This window comes from Manacus vitellinus, unplaced genomic scaffold (assembly GCF_001715985.3).
Source record: "Manacus vitellinus isolate BGI_N305 unplaced genomic scaffold, ASM171598v3 scaffold_0_pilon, whole genome shotgun sequence".
In the NCBI taxonomy this organism is placed as follows: domain Eukaryota; kingdom Metazoa; phylum Chordata; class Aves; order Passeriformes; family Pipridae; genus Manacus; species Manacus vitellinus.
In genome coordinates, this window is record NW_021938789.1 from 44,363,636 (window position 1) to 44,379,312 (window position 15,677).

The 15,677-nt window shown below is 38.1% G+C and overlaps 1 protein-coding gene across 1 annotated transcript in view; it reads right to left on the reverse strand.

Moving 5' to 3' along the window:
- NFKB1 (nuclear factor kappa B subunit 1) overlaps positions 1-15,677 on the reverse strand; it is a 56,124-nt gene that overhangs the window by 16,020 nt on the left and 24,427 nt on the right. The window contains exons 6-13 of the mRNA XM_029963004.1: positions 11,625-11,773; positions 9,944-10,107; positions 9,050-9,208; positions 7,308-7,412; positions 5,298-5,389; positions 4,021-4,159; positions 1,528-1,650; positions 487-576 (exon numbers count right to left, since the gene is read on the reverse strand). Coding sequence (XP_029818864.1) covers positions 487-576; positions 1,528-1,650; positions 4,021-4,159; positions 5,298-5,389; positions 7,308-7,412; positions 9,050-9,208; positions 9,944-10,107; positions 11,625-11,773 — 1,021 coding nt within the window. The remainder of the gene's footprint in view (positions 1-486; positions 577-1,527; positions 1,651-4,020; positions 4,160-5,297; positions 5,390-7,307; positions 7,413-9,049; positions 9,209-9,943; positions 10,108-11,624; positions 11,774-15,677) is intronic.

Here is a 15,677-nt window from a genome sequence, read left to right on the forward strand (position 1 = left end):
ATGGCAAATCCATTCCTGAGACTGTGGAAATAATTACAGAGTATTCAACATGTAGATCTGAAATTACCTTCCTATTATAGGAAGCCAAGAGTGTCCTTATTAACAATTTAATCTTTTCCACTGATTTCTCTGGGCTACTGTGTAGTACCAGACTGTGGCAACGAAGGAAGATACATTTTCTCTGGTCTAGTCCTTGGGTCACCTGTGATCAGCACATTCAAGCAAGTAAAAGGGCTGTTGCTTGAAACATATGCTGAATACAGAAGCATGTGGAAGGGTTTTGGCAACTGCTCCTCAGGAGTCAGAAGTAAAAAGGAACATGCACACAGCTGTTAAGGTAGATTTGGAGAGGAAAAAAGAGAAGCAGGGCCGTATAATCGTAATCACTTAGCTAGACCTGCATGACACTTGGGCTGATACTGTAGAAGAAAATACAGAAGGTCAAACTCAATTCAACTCTTGGAAGAATGACATTTTTACTGTTACCATGTTTCATTCCAGCACTGGACTTTGTTGTGCCAGGGTGGAAGTGCATCCCTCCAAAAGCAGAGTATCCATATGAAGGATAACTGAACCCTAAAGAAAGGAAGAAGATTAAGAATTAACAGAATTGCATCCTAAAGCAATGAAAACACCACCTAGGAGAAAGTGAAGCTAAAGAAGTGGATTTTTGTTTTCTGCACACCTTCTGCTTTATTCCATCCAATTATAATAAATTTTCCAGGCTAAAGGTGAGCTTTCCCCCACCTCTCCAAAAACCCAAAGAAATTCTAGGTGATTGGCTAGTGACACTCTCTACCCCAATATTTATAAGACCACACAAATGTAATATCACTATATGCTTCATCTAAAACTCAGCAGAGACATCACAAGCTGCCTCTATGCTTCTGAATCTTCGTGACCACAACAGATTTGTATTCTGGTGTTATGCTATAGATGTGCTGCAGGCAACGCATGTAACAGTTTGAAAACTGCTGCTCTGTTCCCTGCTCTAAAAAAAGCGTTGCTGTTCAGATGACATTTGCTGATCTATAGGTTTTTAATGCTCTGCTACAAGAACCAAAGCAATGCTCTTACGATCCTGCGTATCGGATACACTCCGACTTCAACATATAGAGCACTGTAGAAAATTTACTAAATAGTATCTCCAATTTTTTAATAGTTCTTTGCACTAACAGGGTTAATTTGCCAAATACCACTAGTGGTCCAAGAAATAATTCAGAACCTGTTTAATTTTCAGCATCCAATACAGTACTTAACTGAGCTGTCTCATGAATTTCAGTGCCTTCAAGGCCCCAGGAAGCAACAAAGCTTCCAAAGTAGGAAGGTAAAGGAGATGAGGAAGTGTTTAGAAAACAAGGAGATGTTTGATTCAATTGAGTGACACTATTATAAAGGCAACAGAGTCAAGTCTTATCTACCTAGGAGGAGACAAAATCCTCACCACATTTTAAAAATCAGAATAAACATCTATCCTGCTCTCAAAGTAGAACCCCTTTCCCTCTTCACTCAAAACCACTGCCTTACCAGAGCCAGCACCGCCACCTCCCCCTCCATACATGCCACCACCTCCGGTGCCACTGCCTCCACCATAGCCATCAGAGAAGTTAGGCATGAGCTTCTGTCGTTTCCTTTGCACTTCTTCTTTATCTGGGATGGAAGGAACAGACAGGAGAGGAGTCAGTCCTACTGCTGGCCATGCACAGCACAGACGTGCATACAGAAAGCATTACTACAGTTTACTACTTTAGAAAGGAAAATGTGGAGTGGGCAACTTTCTTCAAACTCCAAATAACAGAACCTAACTTTGTACGTACTGGAACAGTGAGAATTCCTCCAAGAAACAAGCTAGTGCCAAGTCCCCAGTCAGACCAGCAACACAGCTGGGGCCCGTGTTGTCTCTTCAGTTGTGTCAGTGCCTTGTGCTCAGACTGCAGGGGACACACACAGAGATGCCTTAGGGGGCTCAGAGATTCCTACAAAAGTATCTTGTGTACTTAGAGCCCTAGAAATCAGTGGTCCCAAAATTCTTCAATGTCTAAGCCAAGTCATAAATCAGCACAAGTGCCCCAAACCACAAACTTGTTCAAGAAAATTTGTCTTTGGGGAATATAAGCACAGGCTCTTCTACTAAGCAAATCTACTTGAGAAATGGACCCTTAGCAGAGGTACCTGCAGTGCCCTCTGAACTTTTGTTTAAGGGACAGCAAGTGACGGTGAAAACCATGCTTGTTTGAAATTATTTACTTAAAATAGCTTAAAAGCTCCTAGAACAATGACAGTTTATTTTCAACCAGGACATAATACTGTCAAACCATGCTAAGTAGCAGTAAAAAAAAAACCTGAATGTATTTTATAGTGTAAGTTTGAAATAAGACTTAGCCCCCCTGGAAAGCAAAACACAAAGATTTAAAAGGATTATTGCAGTGACTGGGAAAAGTGAAAATGTCATTACAAGAGCTACAAAAATAGGGATACAAACATTATATGGGTTAAAATCCAGTAGAACTGTTGAGGAAAGAAGAAAGTATAATCTGTTTATTAAACCATCTAGTAGTTTTCAATAGCCATGTGACAAAAAGAAATTTCATGCACAGGCACAATGAGACAGCTGAACACATGAAACAGTACACTGAAAAATACACGTGCATTATCTCCAGGCATACATGATCTGTAAGTACATATGCATGCACACATCAGGCATACTCACACTGACGAGGACAGAAAACTCTAGAGAGCAATCTAGTCAGAGAAACAAACAAAAAAAGCCACATACATATGTCTGAGTTTGAGTGAACACTTGTAACAAATGTTCCTAAATGGTAATTTTATGATTAGGTTGTATAGGGGATCTGAAAATGCACATCATGTTCAATTAATTTTACTCCATTGAGAGACATATAAAAGCAGTTTGCTTTAAATCTGGCAACTTTGCTCTGCAGTTGTATACTTCACTTCCCATAATGCTTATACAAGAGGTTCCTGAAATCATTACCAAGAAGAAATCCTCTGGCAACTCTGGAAGCTTTTGTGAATGCATGTTTTCTTCTATTTTATTATAACAGGTGTAAAGTAGACTCACTTGGGCATCAACCACCATCCCTCCCTCTCCAGCTGTCCTGAGTCCCTTACCACTCATGCTTTCAGACACACATATTTTAGAGATTTTGACAGGGAACTGATTTTAAACACAGTTCTAAGTTAGGCACAGAAAACATAGAAAACATTCTAGATTAGAACTTAATAGTGTAACCTGCAGGCAGGTAAACTGTTAAGCAGAAAGATTGTCTTAATACAACAAAACAGCAATTATGCCTTGGCCCTCAAGGCATTTCCATATCATTAACATTATTGGTATTTTAAATCATGATTGCTCCTGCCATTAATGTCAAACATTTCAAATGCAGACTTCAAAAGGGCACAGATCTGCTAGTTAAACTTCTTTTCACTAATAATTTAGGAAGCAGGTCCAATACCAACTGTTCTACTTCTGCTAAGTAACTGAAATTTTAAACACAAGAGATTGCAACAGCACTTTCCCTGCTCTCACAAGAAATGTCTCGGTCTTGGAAAATCCAAAAAGATCAGTGACTTGGCATGCTGGTAAAATGTGAGAACTGCAAAATACGTACCTTTTCCACCAGGTACCAACCAATCTTTGGTTTAAGGTTTCAGCTGAAATTACTGACAGTAAAATGCCCTCAGATATTATTTTGCAGAAACTCAGAGGAAGAGAGTGCCATCTACCGTACAGACAGGCATGTGTGCATGAGCGAGCCTCACTAAGAAAATATTTGTCGATTTACTGCCTACCAGTCCAATAAAAAAACCTGCAAAGCCATTACAAAGCTACCACGCTTCATATTGGCTCTGCCCAAAATTAAGAGGCAAATATAATATTTTCTAAAAACAACAACTAAAAAAAAAAGTCCTTATCCAGCAAGTCTTAACTTATTAAAAACACTTCTAGGGACCCTACAGTTTCTGTTTCCAATATATAAAACAGGTTTAATGAATTACCTTTAATTTCTGGGTAGTAGAGGAAAGGCTTTGGTTCGCTTGTTTCCAGATCCGATTTCCTCCGCAGTTGCACAAACACAGATGCCGGCTTTGTGATATTCACATCGCGATACTTGGGGGTTTTGAACACGATAGCAAACTGTGAAGGAAACAACAGGAAGATAACTATCACGGAGCATGGGTTTTGACAACTTTGTTTTGTTGCCGGTGTATTTTGGTTCTGAAAAAATCTCCGGAGCAGTTAATTAGGGGCGAGATAAGAAAGGGTTTATTTGCCAAGGCAATAGGTGATATAGACGCGCGCACCAGCCGTGCCCGAGAGGTTACATTTTATAGCATTATCCATCCAATCCCAGATGTGTCCACCCTTTGGCCCTTCCTCTGGACCGCCCCGGGCCCTCCCCCTGAGAATTGGGTCTGGGGTCTTTTTGGGACCACCTACTTCATCATCTTCAGCTTCATCAGAGTACAAAGGGTATATTGTTACCTAGTTTTTGACCGTAGTCTGTGGTTTAGGCCCTGATACGCTGTTCTCCAAACAGTCTAGGCCTTTACCTTGACAAAAGACTAAACACTGCTACTGGATTCAGGGGTAGGTTGATATAGAAGGCATAGAATGGGGTAAAAGGGTTAGGGAATGTGTAAACAAGGGAAAGGAACGAGGGACAAAGGGGTTTCTGCTTTTTAAAACCTACAATTCTTACCAGTCTTACAAATATTAGAAAAATAAAAAAACCATTAGGGGCTTAAGGCATCAGTTTTTACGTTTGCACTGTTTTGTAGGAGTTGGTTTACAGCTTGGGAGGCAAAAAGTTGTAGCAAAGGGCTGTTACAACAATAAACTTCCATTGTAGTTTTCAGTTTCACTCCTGAGGTTGAGTCCTAAGGCCTTTAGGGAAAGGCAGAACTGTCATGCAAAGTACCACCCCATCACATATGTTAGTACTGCACTGTTTGTCCCTTCCTCATTTAGCATCTATTCTGTGGCTTTATCACTGTGTTCACAGGAGTTCTCAGAGCTGTTTATATACCGTATCCCAATTTACACTGGTGCATGTGCTATCTCCCAATTTCCTTGCATTGTATTCCCAACCTGCATAGTTACCTAATGTAGGTCTTTAAAGAACTGTTAAGTTTGTATTGTTACTAGGAAGTAACCAGCCAAAGAAGAGGTCAGTACAGGATACAGATGCTTTCACCTCATTTACTAACTATAATATAATCCTAGTTTACAGAGATGAGAAAATCATTAACAAATGACAAATGCTGTTACTTACCTGTCTATGTACATCTGTAGGAGAAAAATCTCCAAAGCCTTCCCACATACCACCATTCTCATCCTCTTCATAGAAACGTATTTGAATATCATCTGCAAAGAATGAAAGAAGCACACTCTGGGATGTTTGGGCATTTGTTTAACCTTTGGCTAAGTTTATTTCAGATAAAAATCAACACATTTACTTCTTGGCTGAATGACAATATTACACAATACATCAATTAGCTTTATCCATTTTATGAAAACATCAGAAATAACCCATTTTTGACACCAGTGTTAGGTCAGCCTGATTGTAATGACTTCACTGAAGTTGCTACTTACTGAGCTGTGAAAAGAGAACTAGGTTCACTACCTCTTCCTATTCTAGGGCTATAAAACATTCCAGAGGAGCTTTATTTGAAACCAACATGTAAGGAGGGGAGAACTTGAAGCGTGAAATGCAGAAACCACCCTCTCTCCTCCAACAGTTTCAGTTCAAAAAAACTGTAGCAAAACCTGAAGTGCCACAGTTCAAGTTCCGCTTGCTGCTGGCAGAGTGCCACTTTGGAGCTGCAGCCCAGAGAGGCGGCGAGGGTGTGAGCGAGCAGCATGTCAGCAGCGATCCTTCACCCTCCAAACACAGCACAGGCCAGAAACACGTCATTTGGCTTTTGCTCCTCTAAGCAAACCTTCTTTCATTCTCTTTGTATTTATTTATTTATATTTTTTTGAGAAACGTCACACTAGCAAATTCCTTTCCCGGCACTCCTGGCAAGAAAAAAACCCAGAAAAAGCCCATTCTCTCTTAGGGTGACTGATGCAGGACAGGCTTCTGGAGCAGACAGACTGCTTCCTCTGATCCAACACCTGCTAGACTCAAGACTGTGAACCACCAGTTCCAGTCCTGCTGTCCTGCATGCTCAAGTTCCTTCAGGCATGAGGTTTCTGAAAGCAATGAGGTCAGGGGAAACCCCAATCTGGCTGAGGGGAAACCCCACCGCAGGGCTTCCACTGAGTCAGACATTTATTTATTTATTTTGTGCACAAGAGTTATGTTTTATCTCAGCCCTGATGGCAAAGGGTAGATACACTACTGAAGGGAAATAGTTTTTTCAAAGTCCCTTCTTTTAAGAAGCCCTCAAAGCCCTATCTCTTTTCTAAGTCCCTGGAAGTCCCCAAAGCCCTCTCTCTTCCCTAATTCATAGAAGGGCATTTGCAAGAAAGAGAGATGGAAAAGGACAGCCTGCCTTAACAGAAAATGTCAGTGTGATTTTAACAACATGTGCAGGAACTGATTCCCAACAGATGAGAACAAGGTACCCACTCTACCATGCAATCTACACCAGGGAGTCTCAAGTACTACCTATACCTGAGAACTGCAAAGGACTTCCCCTGTTCCCATGTTTTTTTCTTTTTAGTTTAGCCCAAATACAATCAACCATATTAACCACTATCTTCCTATACAAAACCAAAGCATCCAAATCCACACTGCCAAATTCTGATACATTCAAAGCCATGAGCAGAGACTGAAAATGAACCTATGAGAAGTATGTTTACATACAGTAATCTCTACCGTTACCATATACCTAAAAATGAAGTTACTAGCAGTAGTGCTGAACACATTAAGTTCCCATCCATGGTCAACAGACAATGTTCATACTTACTCCTTATAATCAGGAACTTAATGATAAATCATAAACTTTAGAATAATTCAGAGCAGGTGTTAGTTAATGGATTCAAATGTCACCCAGGACCCACCACCCCCAAAATTCCAGAATATGGTGAAGGGCAAACTCTTGAGAAAACAAAGGTGATCACATGGTCTCAGTGGAGGCAACACAAGCTGAATTTGTTTGCAAGAGACTAATTTGATTTATTAATTTTTTGGACTGCTGGCCTGACTTCTAGAAAGGCTGTGTGCTTACAAATCCTGCTGCAGTATCAGAGTGGGAGAATACTAAGGCAGCACAGCAGGCTTCACATGTACTCCAGATGAACACCCTGGTGCATCTTAAAATACTCGGACTCTTACCTTTCTGAACCTTGTCACAGAGAAGGTAAATCTCTTCCCCTCCTGTCACACACCCTGCTGTTCTGTCCATTCTTACAATTTTTAAGTTGGAGGCATTGGGAGCTTCTGTTGAAAGGGAAGGTTAAAAAAATGCTTAACTTCATAACAGTTAAAGATTTAAAAAAAAAAAAACCAAGCAAAACACACAGAAATGCAATAGAAAGAGCAGCCTCCAATACAACCTACTTAAATTTGTCTGTTTTTTTAAACATGAATAAATCAACAGCTTTTCATATGAAAGGCATAACCTTGTATCCTCTAAGCTTTGACTGAACTATGAACTATAAAATAAGGTCCATAATTACTCCACTAGCAAAGTAGCCCAGCAGTGAACTGCATCCAGCAACCTGCACTAGGACTAATTTTATGACAAAAGGGCAGTACAAGAGAACATAGCTTTTTCTTCCCTGCTTTCTGACAGCCTGACACTCTTGAGAGCTGTTTTCTGTATCTCACTATATACAATGCTTTGCTTTATACTGTGGTTTACTTGAAAGCATGTCAGTTTTTGGCCAGTCTACTGGACTGTGATAAAAAAGCCCACCTCCACGGATCCTAGCAGAGACATCAATAAACAGCTATTGGTCCTCCAGACAGAACTATCATCTGATAAGTAAAAGCAGCTGTGACAGGCAGTTATGCTACCACAAGCTATGTCTGTTGTGTGAAAGAGGCTTGAATGGTACCAAAGAAGAGTATTAGAAAAAACATATACAACAAACAAAACCCAAGAAAAATCTTCTGAAATTAACAATCAAGAATTCCCCTTGGGAGATCAGAAACTAGTAACTGACATCTGTGTAGCAATTTGCAACAGCAGAAACATGCTTACAAAATTTCCCCTTTATTTGTCTCCTTAGTTAAAGTAAAAATTTTTGACATCACTACATTTCCCAATTAATAGCAAGGAACAGACATAGTAGAATAGTTGCATTTAATACCTTTTCATCTAGACTTTGCCCTTAAAAAGCAATGATATAGACATGACTGTTGCAAAAGAAAAAAATGGTACTTTTTCTGAGTCATTACAGAATGACTATCAGGAACGTGGTAATCCACAGCCTCAGGGAGGATAACTCAGGCAGCAGAAAGGATTCAGGTAAAATGAGTCAGTATAATTGAAAAGCACAAGGGAAAACATGAAGTGAAAAGATTCACTTAGAAAAAAGACAAACAGAGGGAGGTAACAGAAGTACAGAAAACACCGACAGATCTAAAGGAAATGAATTGAGAACTCTGGTTATGTTAGTCTCTCAAAACAAGGGCAAGCAGATGGTCAGCAGAACTGAAAGGTGTCAAATTCTCAACAAAGATTGAAGCAAAGTAATTTTTTCCTCACATCCTGTGTGACAAGATTTTGTCACAAAAAGCAACCGAAAACCGCAAAATTCAAGCCCTTCTTACGAATGTAACAAGAATTTACAAAATCCTCATAATAAAAGCGGCAGGATTAAACATGCCAACAGCAAAATAACATCTTGCTCAGTGGCTTACATCACCATCCATTAAAAACCAGAATGATACTACATGTACTTGGACAGACATGGGGCTAATTATTTATGGGCTACTTACCTGTTATTCATCAAATAACAGGCAAGCAGCAGGGCTAGATGAGTCTATGTATAGCAATATCTACCCATCATTTTTGTACGTCCAAAAGCTTGCCCCTTGTTAAAAAAGTAACTAAAGCCAAATATACTTACTGCTGTCATATATTGCATCTGATATAACGGGATCGAGTTTCCGTGTGAAACTGCCATTACTGTCAGGAAGAAAGGCTGTAAACATGAGGCGCACGACACTGAGATCCATTTCTTTAGTTTGCTGTATCGCTGCCTGGCGGATAATTTCTCTCTCTCGTTCTGGAACCGACAAGGAGACAGATGAAGTAACACATAACAAAACAGATGGAACAAACATTACTATCAAAAGGCACCAACAGCGAGGGAATGTGTTCTTTTACACAGTATCCATCGGGTTCTCTGTTTTTAAGCAGAGAGGAGTAGCTATTCAAATTATACTGCACTCATAATGCAGTTTGTGCATCAGATCTTACTTAAGGCGTATAATTAAGACAGAAAATTACTATCTGCTGCTCTCAATTTATAATGGTTGCAAAAAGGACAAAGGCCACCACTAAGGACACTGGAATTCCTGGTGTTAAGAGTGATAAAAAGAAGGATGGCTCCTTTACACAGTACCTGAAAGCAACACAGACCACAGGTTTTACAAGGACACGGGTGAAACGCAGCTGAAGGAAAGTGTGTTCTTGAAAGGAGGTTCCTAAGTTAATTAAGGATATCATGTCTTGCTGCAATAATGCAAAATTACTCTAAGGCTTATTAAACAGCTTAAGAGCAATGGAATATAGGTGCAGAGGTGGGTACAGGCAGCTATGGAAGGAAGTTGCTTCCTTCTCATGTGTCTGTTGACAGCAAAGACTCTTTGTTTCAGACTCCCTAAAACACATCAACAGCACAACAGATCTTAATGCACACAGCCATAGACTGTTTTCCTACCCAAGAACCTGTGTTTTCAGAAGCTCAATCTGTTTTTAGTAAAAGACCAATTAAAACCAGGCTATCATTTCTACATACCAGTTAGCTGTCTGTCTCCACATCCTTCTGCCTGCAGATAGCCGAGTTCGGGATGCACCAGGAGTCCCGGGTTGTATCCCTTCTTGCAAGCATCTATCATGCGTGTTTCCAGAGTTTCAAACACTTTCTTCTTTGTTACATGAAGTATTCCAAGATTTGCAAACCTGCCAAATTTTGATTGAGGAAGGTATTTTCTTAATGCTTTATGCCAAACCTGCAGCAGGCAGTCTTTCTGTTACCAGAGACAGCTACACAACTGAAGTCAAAAGGAGGACTCTGCAGGCTTAATTAGGCACTATTAGTTCTTGAGGGTAAATTCTCCACCAAGCAAAACTGAGCCAAGCTTATAACACATGTAAAATGAGCACCATCATATGGCAGTGATCTTATGGGTGCACAGGATTTTTCTACGGCATAAGGAGCAATTTCTCAGGTTTCAAACTTACACTGTGAAGGCAACTTGCTAAACATTGGAAAATCTGGTTGTTACACTTTGTTTGCTCTCTCTTGGCAATGACATTAATATGTCATTCTGTATGTCTGTTAAGCAAAGAAACTGCTCAGAATAAGCTCCATCTGTTTAAAATGGTTTGGAGAGCAAGCTAAGAAGCTTACAACAGTGCAATATTTTCCAAAGAAAATATTTTAAACAAGGCTCTGGTCATTCATCCAGACACTTCAGGTATCTCTTTGAATGAAAACTTCCATGATGCAAGATCTGCTTTTGTAAAAATCTCTTGGCACATTTAAAAATCAATTAGATCTGGAAGTATGAAAACAAGACAATAACTCAATTTTCATGCAGGTCAAGTGAGGACAGGAAAGCTGTTTCTAAACATCTGACATCTGATGAAAAACAAGACAGGTTAGTAAATGAGCCAAACTTTTCAAGATGAAAAGGAGCATTTAAAATAAAGCTATTTAAATTGTTGTTCTCGGTAAAGTCAGTGCACTGGGCTTGGACATCAAAAGTTACAGTTTAAAAGAATATCTCTCTCCCAACCTTCTCAGCTTTTTAAACTTCATCTTCTTCACCAACAAAGACATTCTTGAGATCACAGAACTAAAACTCACAGCCAGCATGAAACCTGATCTAAGCCTGAAAACATAGTTGGGAGCCTCAGCTTCATTTACCGATATAAACAATTATTCTTTTAAATTAAACAAGAACAGACCAACTACAATTTCACAACAATCTTACTGCTTTAAACTTTGAAAGTTTGACTCATTTAGTATTTTCATGTTTATACATGTCTTGCATTAATTTCAAATTTAGTAATCCTATTTTCTAATGATTTTGTCTTAATTATATTCCTAGTGGCAGATTTCAATAAAAATAAAATATTAATCAAAGCCGTAATAAAAGCTTTTCTTCAGTAACTTTAGTCCCTTCTCTGATCAAATCTATTTACATTTTAAAGAATGGACTTACAATACAAATTTGGACTGGACACCAAGAGATTAAAATTCTACAAATTCTAAGTGAATATTATTTACTAAAACCTATTTAGCTTGCTTAGGACAAATTCTATAAAGGTAAACAGCAACATCATTGATTTTTCTGTTTAAGATACAAACAAAACATAGATCAGAGCAGGAAGATTAGTGCTCCATTTAGCTGCCTCTTAGTAGTATTTCTGCATTGCTTCTTACAGGTTTACAAAGGAGTTGACAGACTTACCCTACAACCATATCTTTAGGTCCTGCATTAACTGTGCACACTCCATCTTCGCAAAATTTACCCACCAAGCTGTGAGCATGTAAGTGGACGTATTTCCCATTAGTTACTAACTGGACAATTACTTTTGCAGGTCCAACATAATTGCAGATCTGTAAACAAATATAAAAAATGTGGGATAGTTTGCTTACTTTTTTTTTTCTTAAATGGAACAAGTAATTCCAGTTGAGTATTTTCTGTCAGCTAAGTACAATCAAACTTACATAGGAGAAATGTGTATGCAGTTCCTCATGAAATACAAATGGAAGACTAACTGTACCAGATCATCACAAAGAAGAGCCAACACGTTTTTTTTGCAATTAAACTTGATATACAAATGGCAGAAGTAGTGACCAAAAAAGCTAAAGGAAAACATCTTCTGTTTCCTAAATCATGAATCTCAGTTTTACATTCTGACCATTTACTCCACATTGCTCTCCTTAAATTTCAATCAGAACACTGAATTCACAATAAACACTGCCATCTGTTAAAAAGCATACATAAAATGTATGTATTTAACTAAAAACCCTGCATTGTTTTGCCCAATTTGAAAATACTTTAAAAATTTATTTTTAAACATTATGATTGGTTTAAAACATTTTGGTCTCATTACAGTGACTCTTCAGGTAGAAATTTTAAAGTGAACGAATTCTACATTAATAGGTGTTTTGTCAGTTCAATATGCTACATCAACACATACTACCCAGTCCAGTAAATATCTCCCTTAAATATATATGAAGATAAATTCCCATCGAGAATTTCGCTGGACTAAAGCTAGGACAAACTGTGTGCTTTCATAGAGCCAACTCTAGAAGATCACAAAATTTTTTTTCCCCTCTGCCATAATTTCTAATCACCACACATTTTTTAACAGCTTTTGAAACTGTGATGTCAAACAATGCCTCAAAACCACACCTAAAGTTACTAATAACATACCATATTGGTAAGTTATTTGTTCTATATATATTATTTAGAACTTTATTTTCTTTCCTCACAAGTAATATTCCAAGTCAGTTATGGGTTATGCACCACTTTCAAATTATGCTGAACACAAAATTACCCCACTTTTTAAAAAGCAAACATTACCTTCCCTTCTAATTCACTTAATTAACCCTTTTATCAATGTTGAGCTTTTTCCCCTCCTCCTCTGATTTTTCTTCTAATTTGCCTTGGGCAAAGTTCTTTGTATTACAGTAGCTTATAGATCTAATCAACCAAGGTATTAAAGAATCACGATAAACATTAAAGTGATGAATCAGTGATGAACTGAATATTTAAGGTTATATTGTTGATAAAATGCTGATAAGGAGGGATTGCCTCGATTTCACCACATTACTGAGTCCTGCTAGCTTCCTTCACTCCAGTTAACCCCACTCTTGAACCCATTCCATCACAGCTGAAACACTTTGCATATGCACAATGCATGCCCTCCCTGCCTTTCTATTCACTGCTGAGAGCAAAAAAAATCCCAACTATGAAAAAGTTGTTCCAGGAGAAGCAGGTGTGCAAAAGCTCTCTCATTACTCACTGCCTGCTACTTAACTGTATAATACTGTACTAATGTGCATTTTACAAGTGTTAGTTTATAAAATACAAGACATGGGGTACTCATGCTTCCCTCCTGTTTCCAAATCGTAATCTCTGCTGGACTGAAACAACACAGAGATGCAGAATAGTCACCACTACACTATTTCTGTAATTCTAGGAGTGAGAACATTCCTATGTGCCTTTCACAAAGTCATTTGAAAATAAAAAGGATTACATTTGGTGATAAATGTCACCACCACTACTACAATTAACTTTTCAAAAAGGTGGCTTTAAAAAAAATATTTTCGTTTTATCCCTCGCTATAAACAAGCCTTTCCCTGCTATAAAGCTCCTTTTTAAAGCACATCTTCAGCACTACATTCATTATGAGTAACATGGATGTTCTAGTATCACATCAGAAAAGTTCAAGCCAATCCTTCATCAGCTGTAGAAACCACAGTGAAACCGAAGGTAGGATTGCTGCACGTCAAGGACTTTCCAGCCTCTGAAAGCAGAACACAGAACTGCAGTGGTAACCAGATTGCAATCTCCCCCGTTACTCAGCTCAGCATGATCTCTGTAGCCTCTCTCTCAGGGGGAAAACAAAAGGGTTCTTAAAACATAATACCTTATGTAGGTCATTAGGCAAGAAAGGACTATTTTTGTCATCCAGTCTGATGTCCTATGTTGCAAAGGCTACAGAATGTCCCTGAACTGTCTCCTGCCTACATTTCTTATAGGCAGACTTTCCTACTTGATTTTGAGACATCCAGTGTATCTTGGTGTCCAGCAAAATAGTCTGAGTGGTTAAATATCCTTATGTACCATAAATTAAGTCTGAAATAATTTTCCCATGTCCTTGAATAATGCCACAATTTCAGAATAATTTGAAATTTATTCTGGTATTAAGGTATATATTAAGGTATATATGCTGGTATTAAGTAACTATCACCTTTTATGTACAAACTTAAAAAACACTGTCAAAGGCACTAAAAGGTAGAAGTTATGTTACAATGCTGAATATCTATATAATCATAGGGATTATGGTGTTGACAAAAAATCATATACTCAGCATGGGAGGGAGATAGCATGTGAGTGCTGTATGGCTCAAAATGAGAGTTGTGATAAAAAAAAAATCACCTTTTAACCTTCAAATTAAAGATGAAGCAAAAAAAGAAAATAAGGAGTTCCTGGGAAGAGTATAGCTGTAATACTCGATTATATCCTGTACTGAAGCAGCATTCAATTGATCTGATAAAGTTAAAATGCTGCAGGCTCACACTTATCTGCTGTTTCTGTATGAGAGATTTGTCTGAAAGATGAAAAGGACCCTGTGAACTCAAAGTTGAGTCAATTTCAAACCAAGAGTTGAAAGTTTTTTCAGTTATTCCCATCGTCCTGCAATCCAGACCCCAGCCAATTTTTATAGTTTCCGAAATTTTGCAAAAACTTTATAAGAATGTTTTCCTACTTCAAAGATGATTCTTCCAGTTACTCTTTCAAGCAAGAAGAGAAACCAATCGGTCAACAACAGAAGGCAAATTATGGAAAAGACCATGTGAAACCTACAAAGCCAGCAACTACAAAAACACCTGTTTCTCTTTCTAATCACTCTAATCACACATACACAGCAACTTCACTATTTTCAGCCCATTTTCACACCTAAAACCAGATCAAGCACTTCAGTGTAAAACATGAGTATGTCCACACTAATAACAGTATGCAAGATCAAAACACACATGGGAAACATGTGAGGCCACTGGAAATCTTCTGTACAAGTTTTCTCACTTTTTTTTCAAGTACATAAAACCCAAGCAAATTATAAATAAAAAATGTAGTTAGTTAAGTAAGCTACTGATAATATTTGATTTTCCAGTTTTATTCTGTCTTATACTATTGATTGATTTTTTTCCCTGGACAAAAAGCTAATGACAAACAAGCAATTCAGAAGTTTTGATTTCAACTGTTCTAGACAGTAAAATTTTCCAGCATTGTGTTACTTGCACTAAGTGAATGAAAGTGAAATTTAAATGAAGCATTTTAGGTAGCCTTCTACTGCAATCATGAAATGTAACTTCATTATAACATATTAATTATCTACAACTTCTCTGCTCTCTATAATAACATGCCAAGTTGTATAGAATCCTCTGAATATGCAAGATGTTTTCTACATATTAGGATTACTAGCAAAGAAAGGGCTAGACAAAGGAATATAATTCCATAAACCATAAATGAATCCCCTTTTTATATTATAGAAAAATACTGCTGTTATCTAGACTCCATTTGTCAGGACTGTTCCATTAAAACAAGAGATTTTACATCAATTCCACCTTGCTGTCCAGTGTACATTTGATTTAAGTGTAAAGACTGGCATTGCAGAACTGCTGCACTAACTCCTCACCTACACCATTTAGGAATATACTATACAGGAAGTGGTAACGTACTTAATTAACTACCAAAACATCTTGCGTAGAGATATAGCAAAGTCTT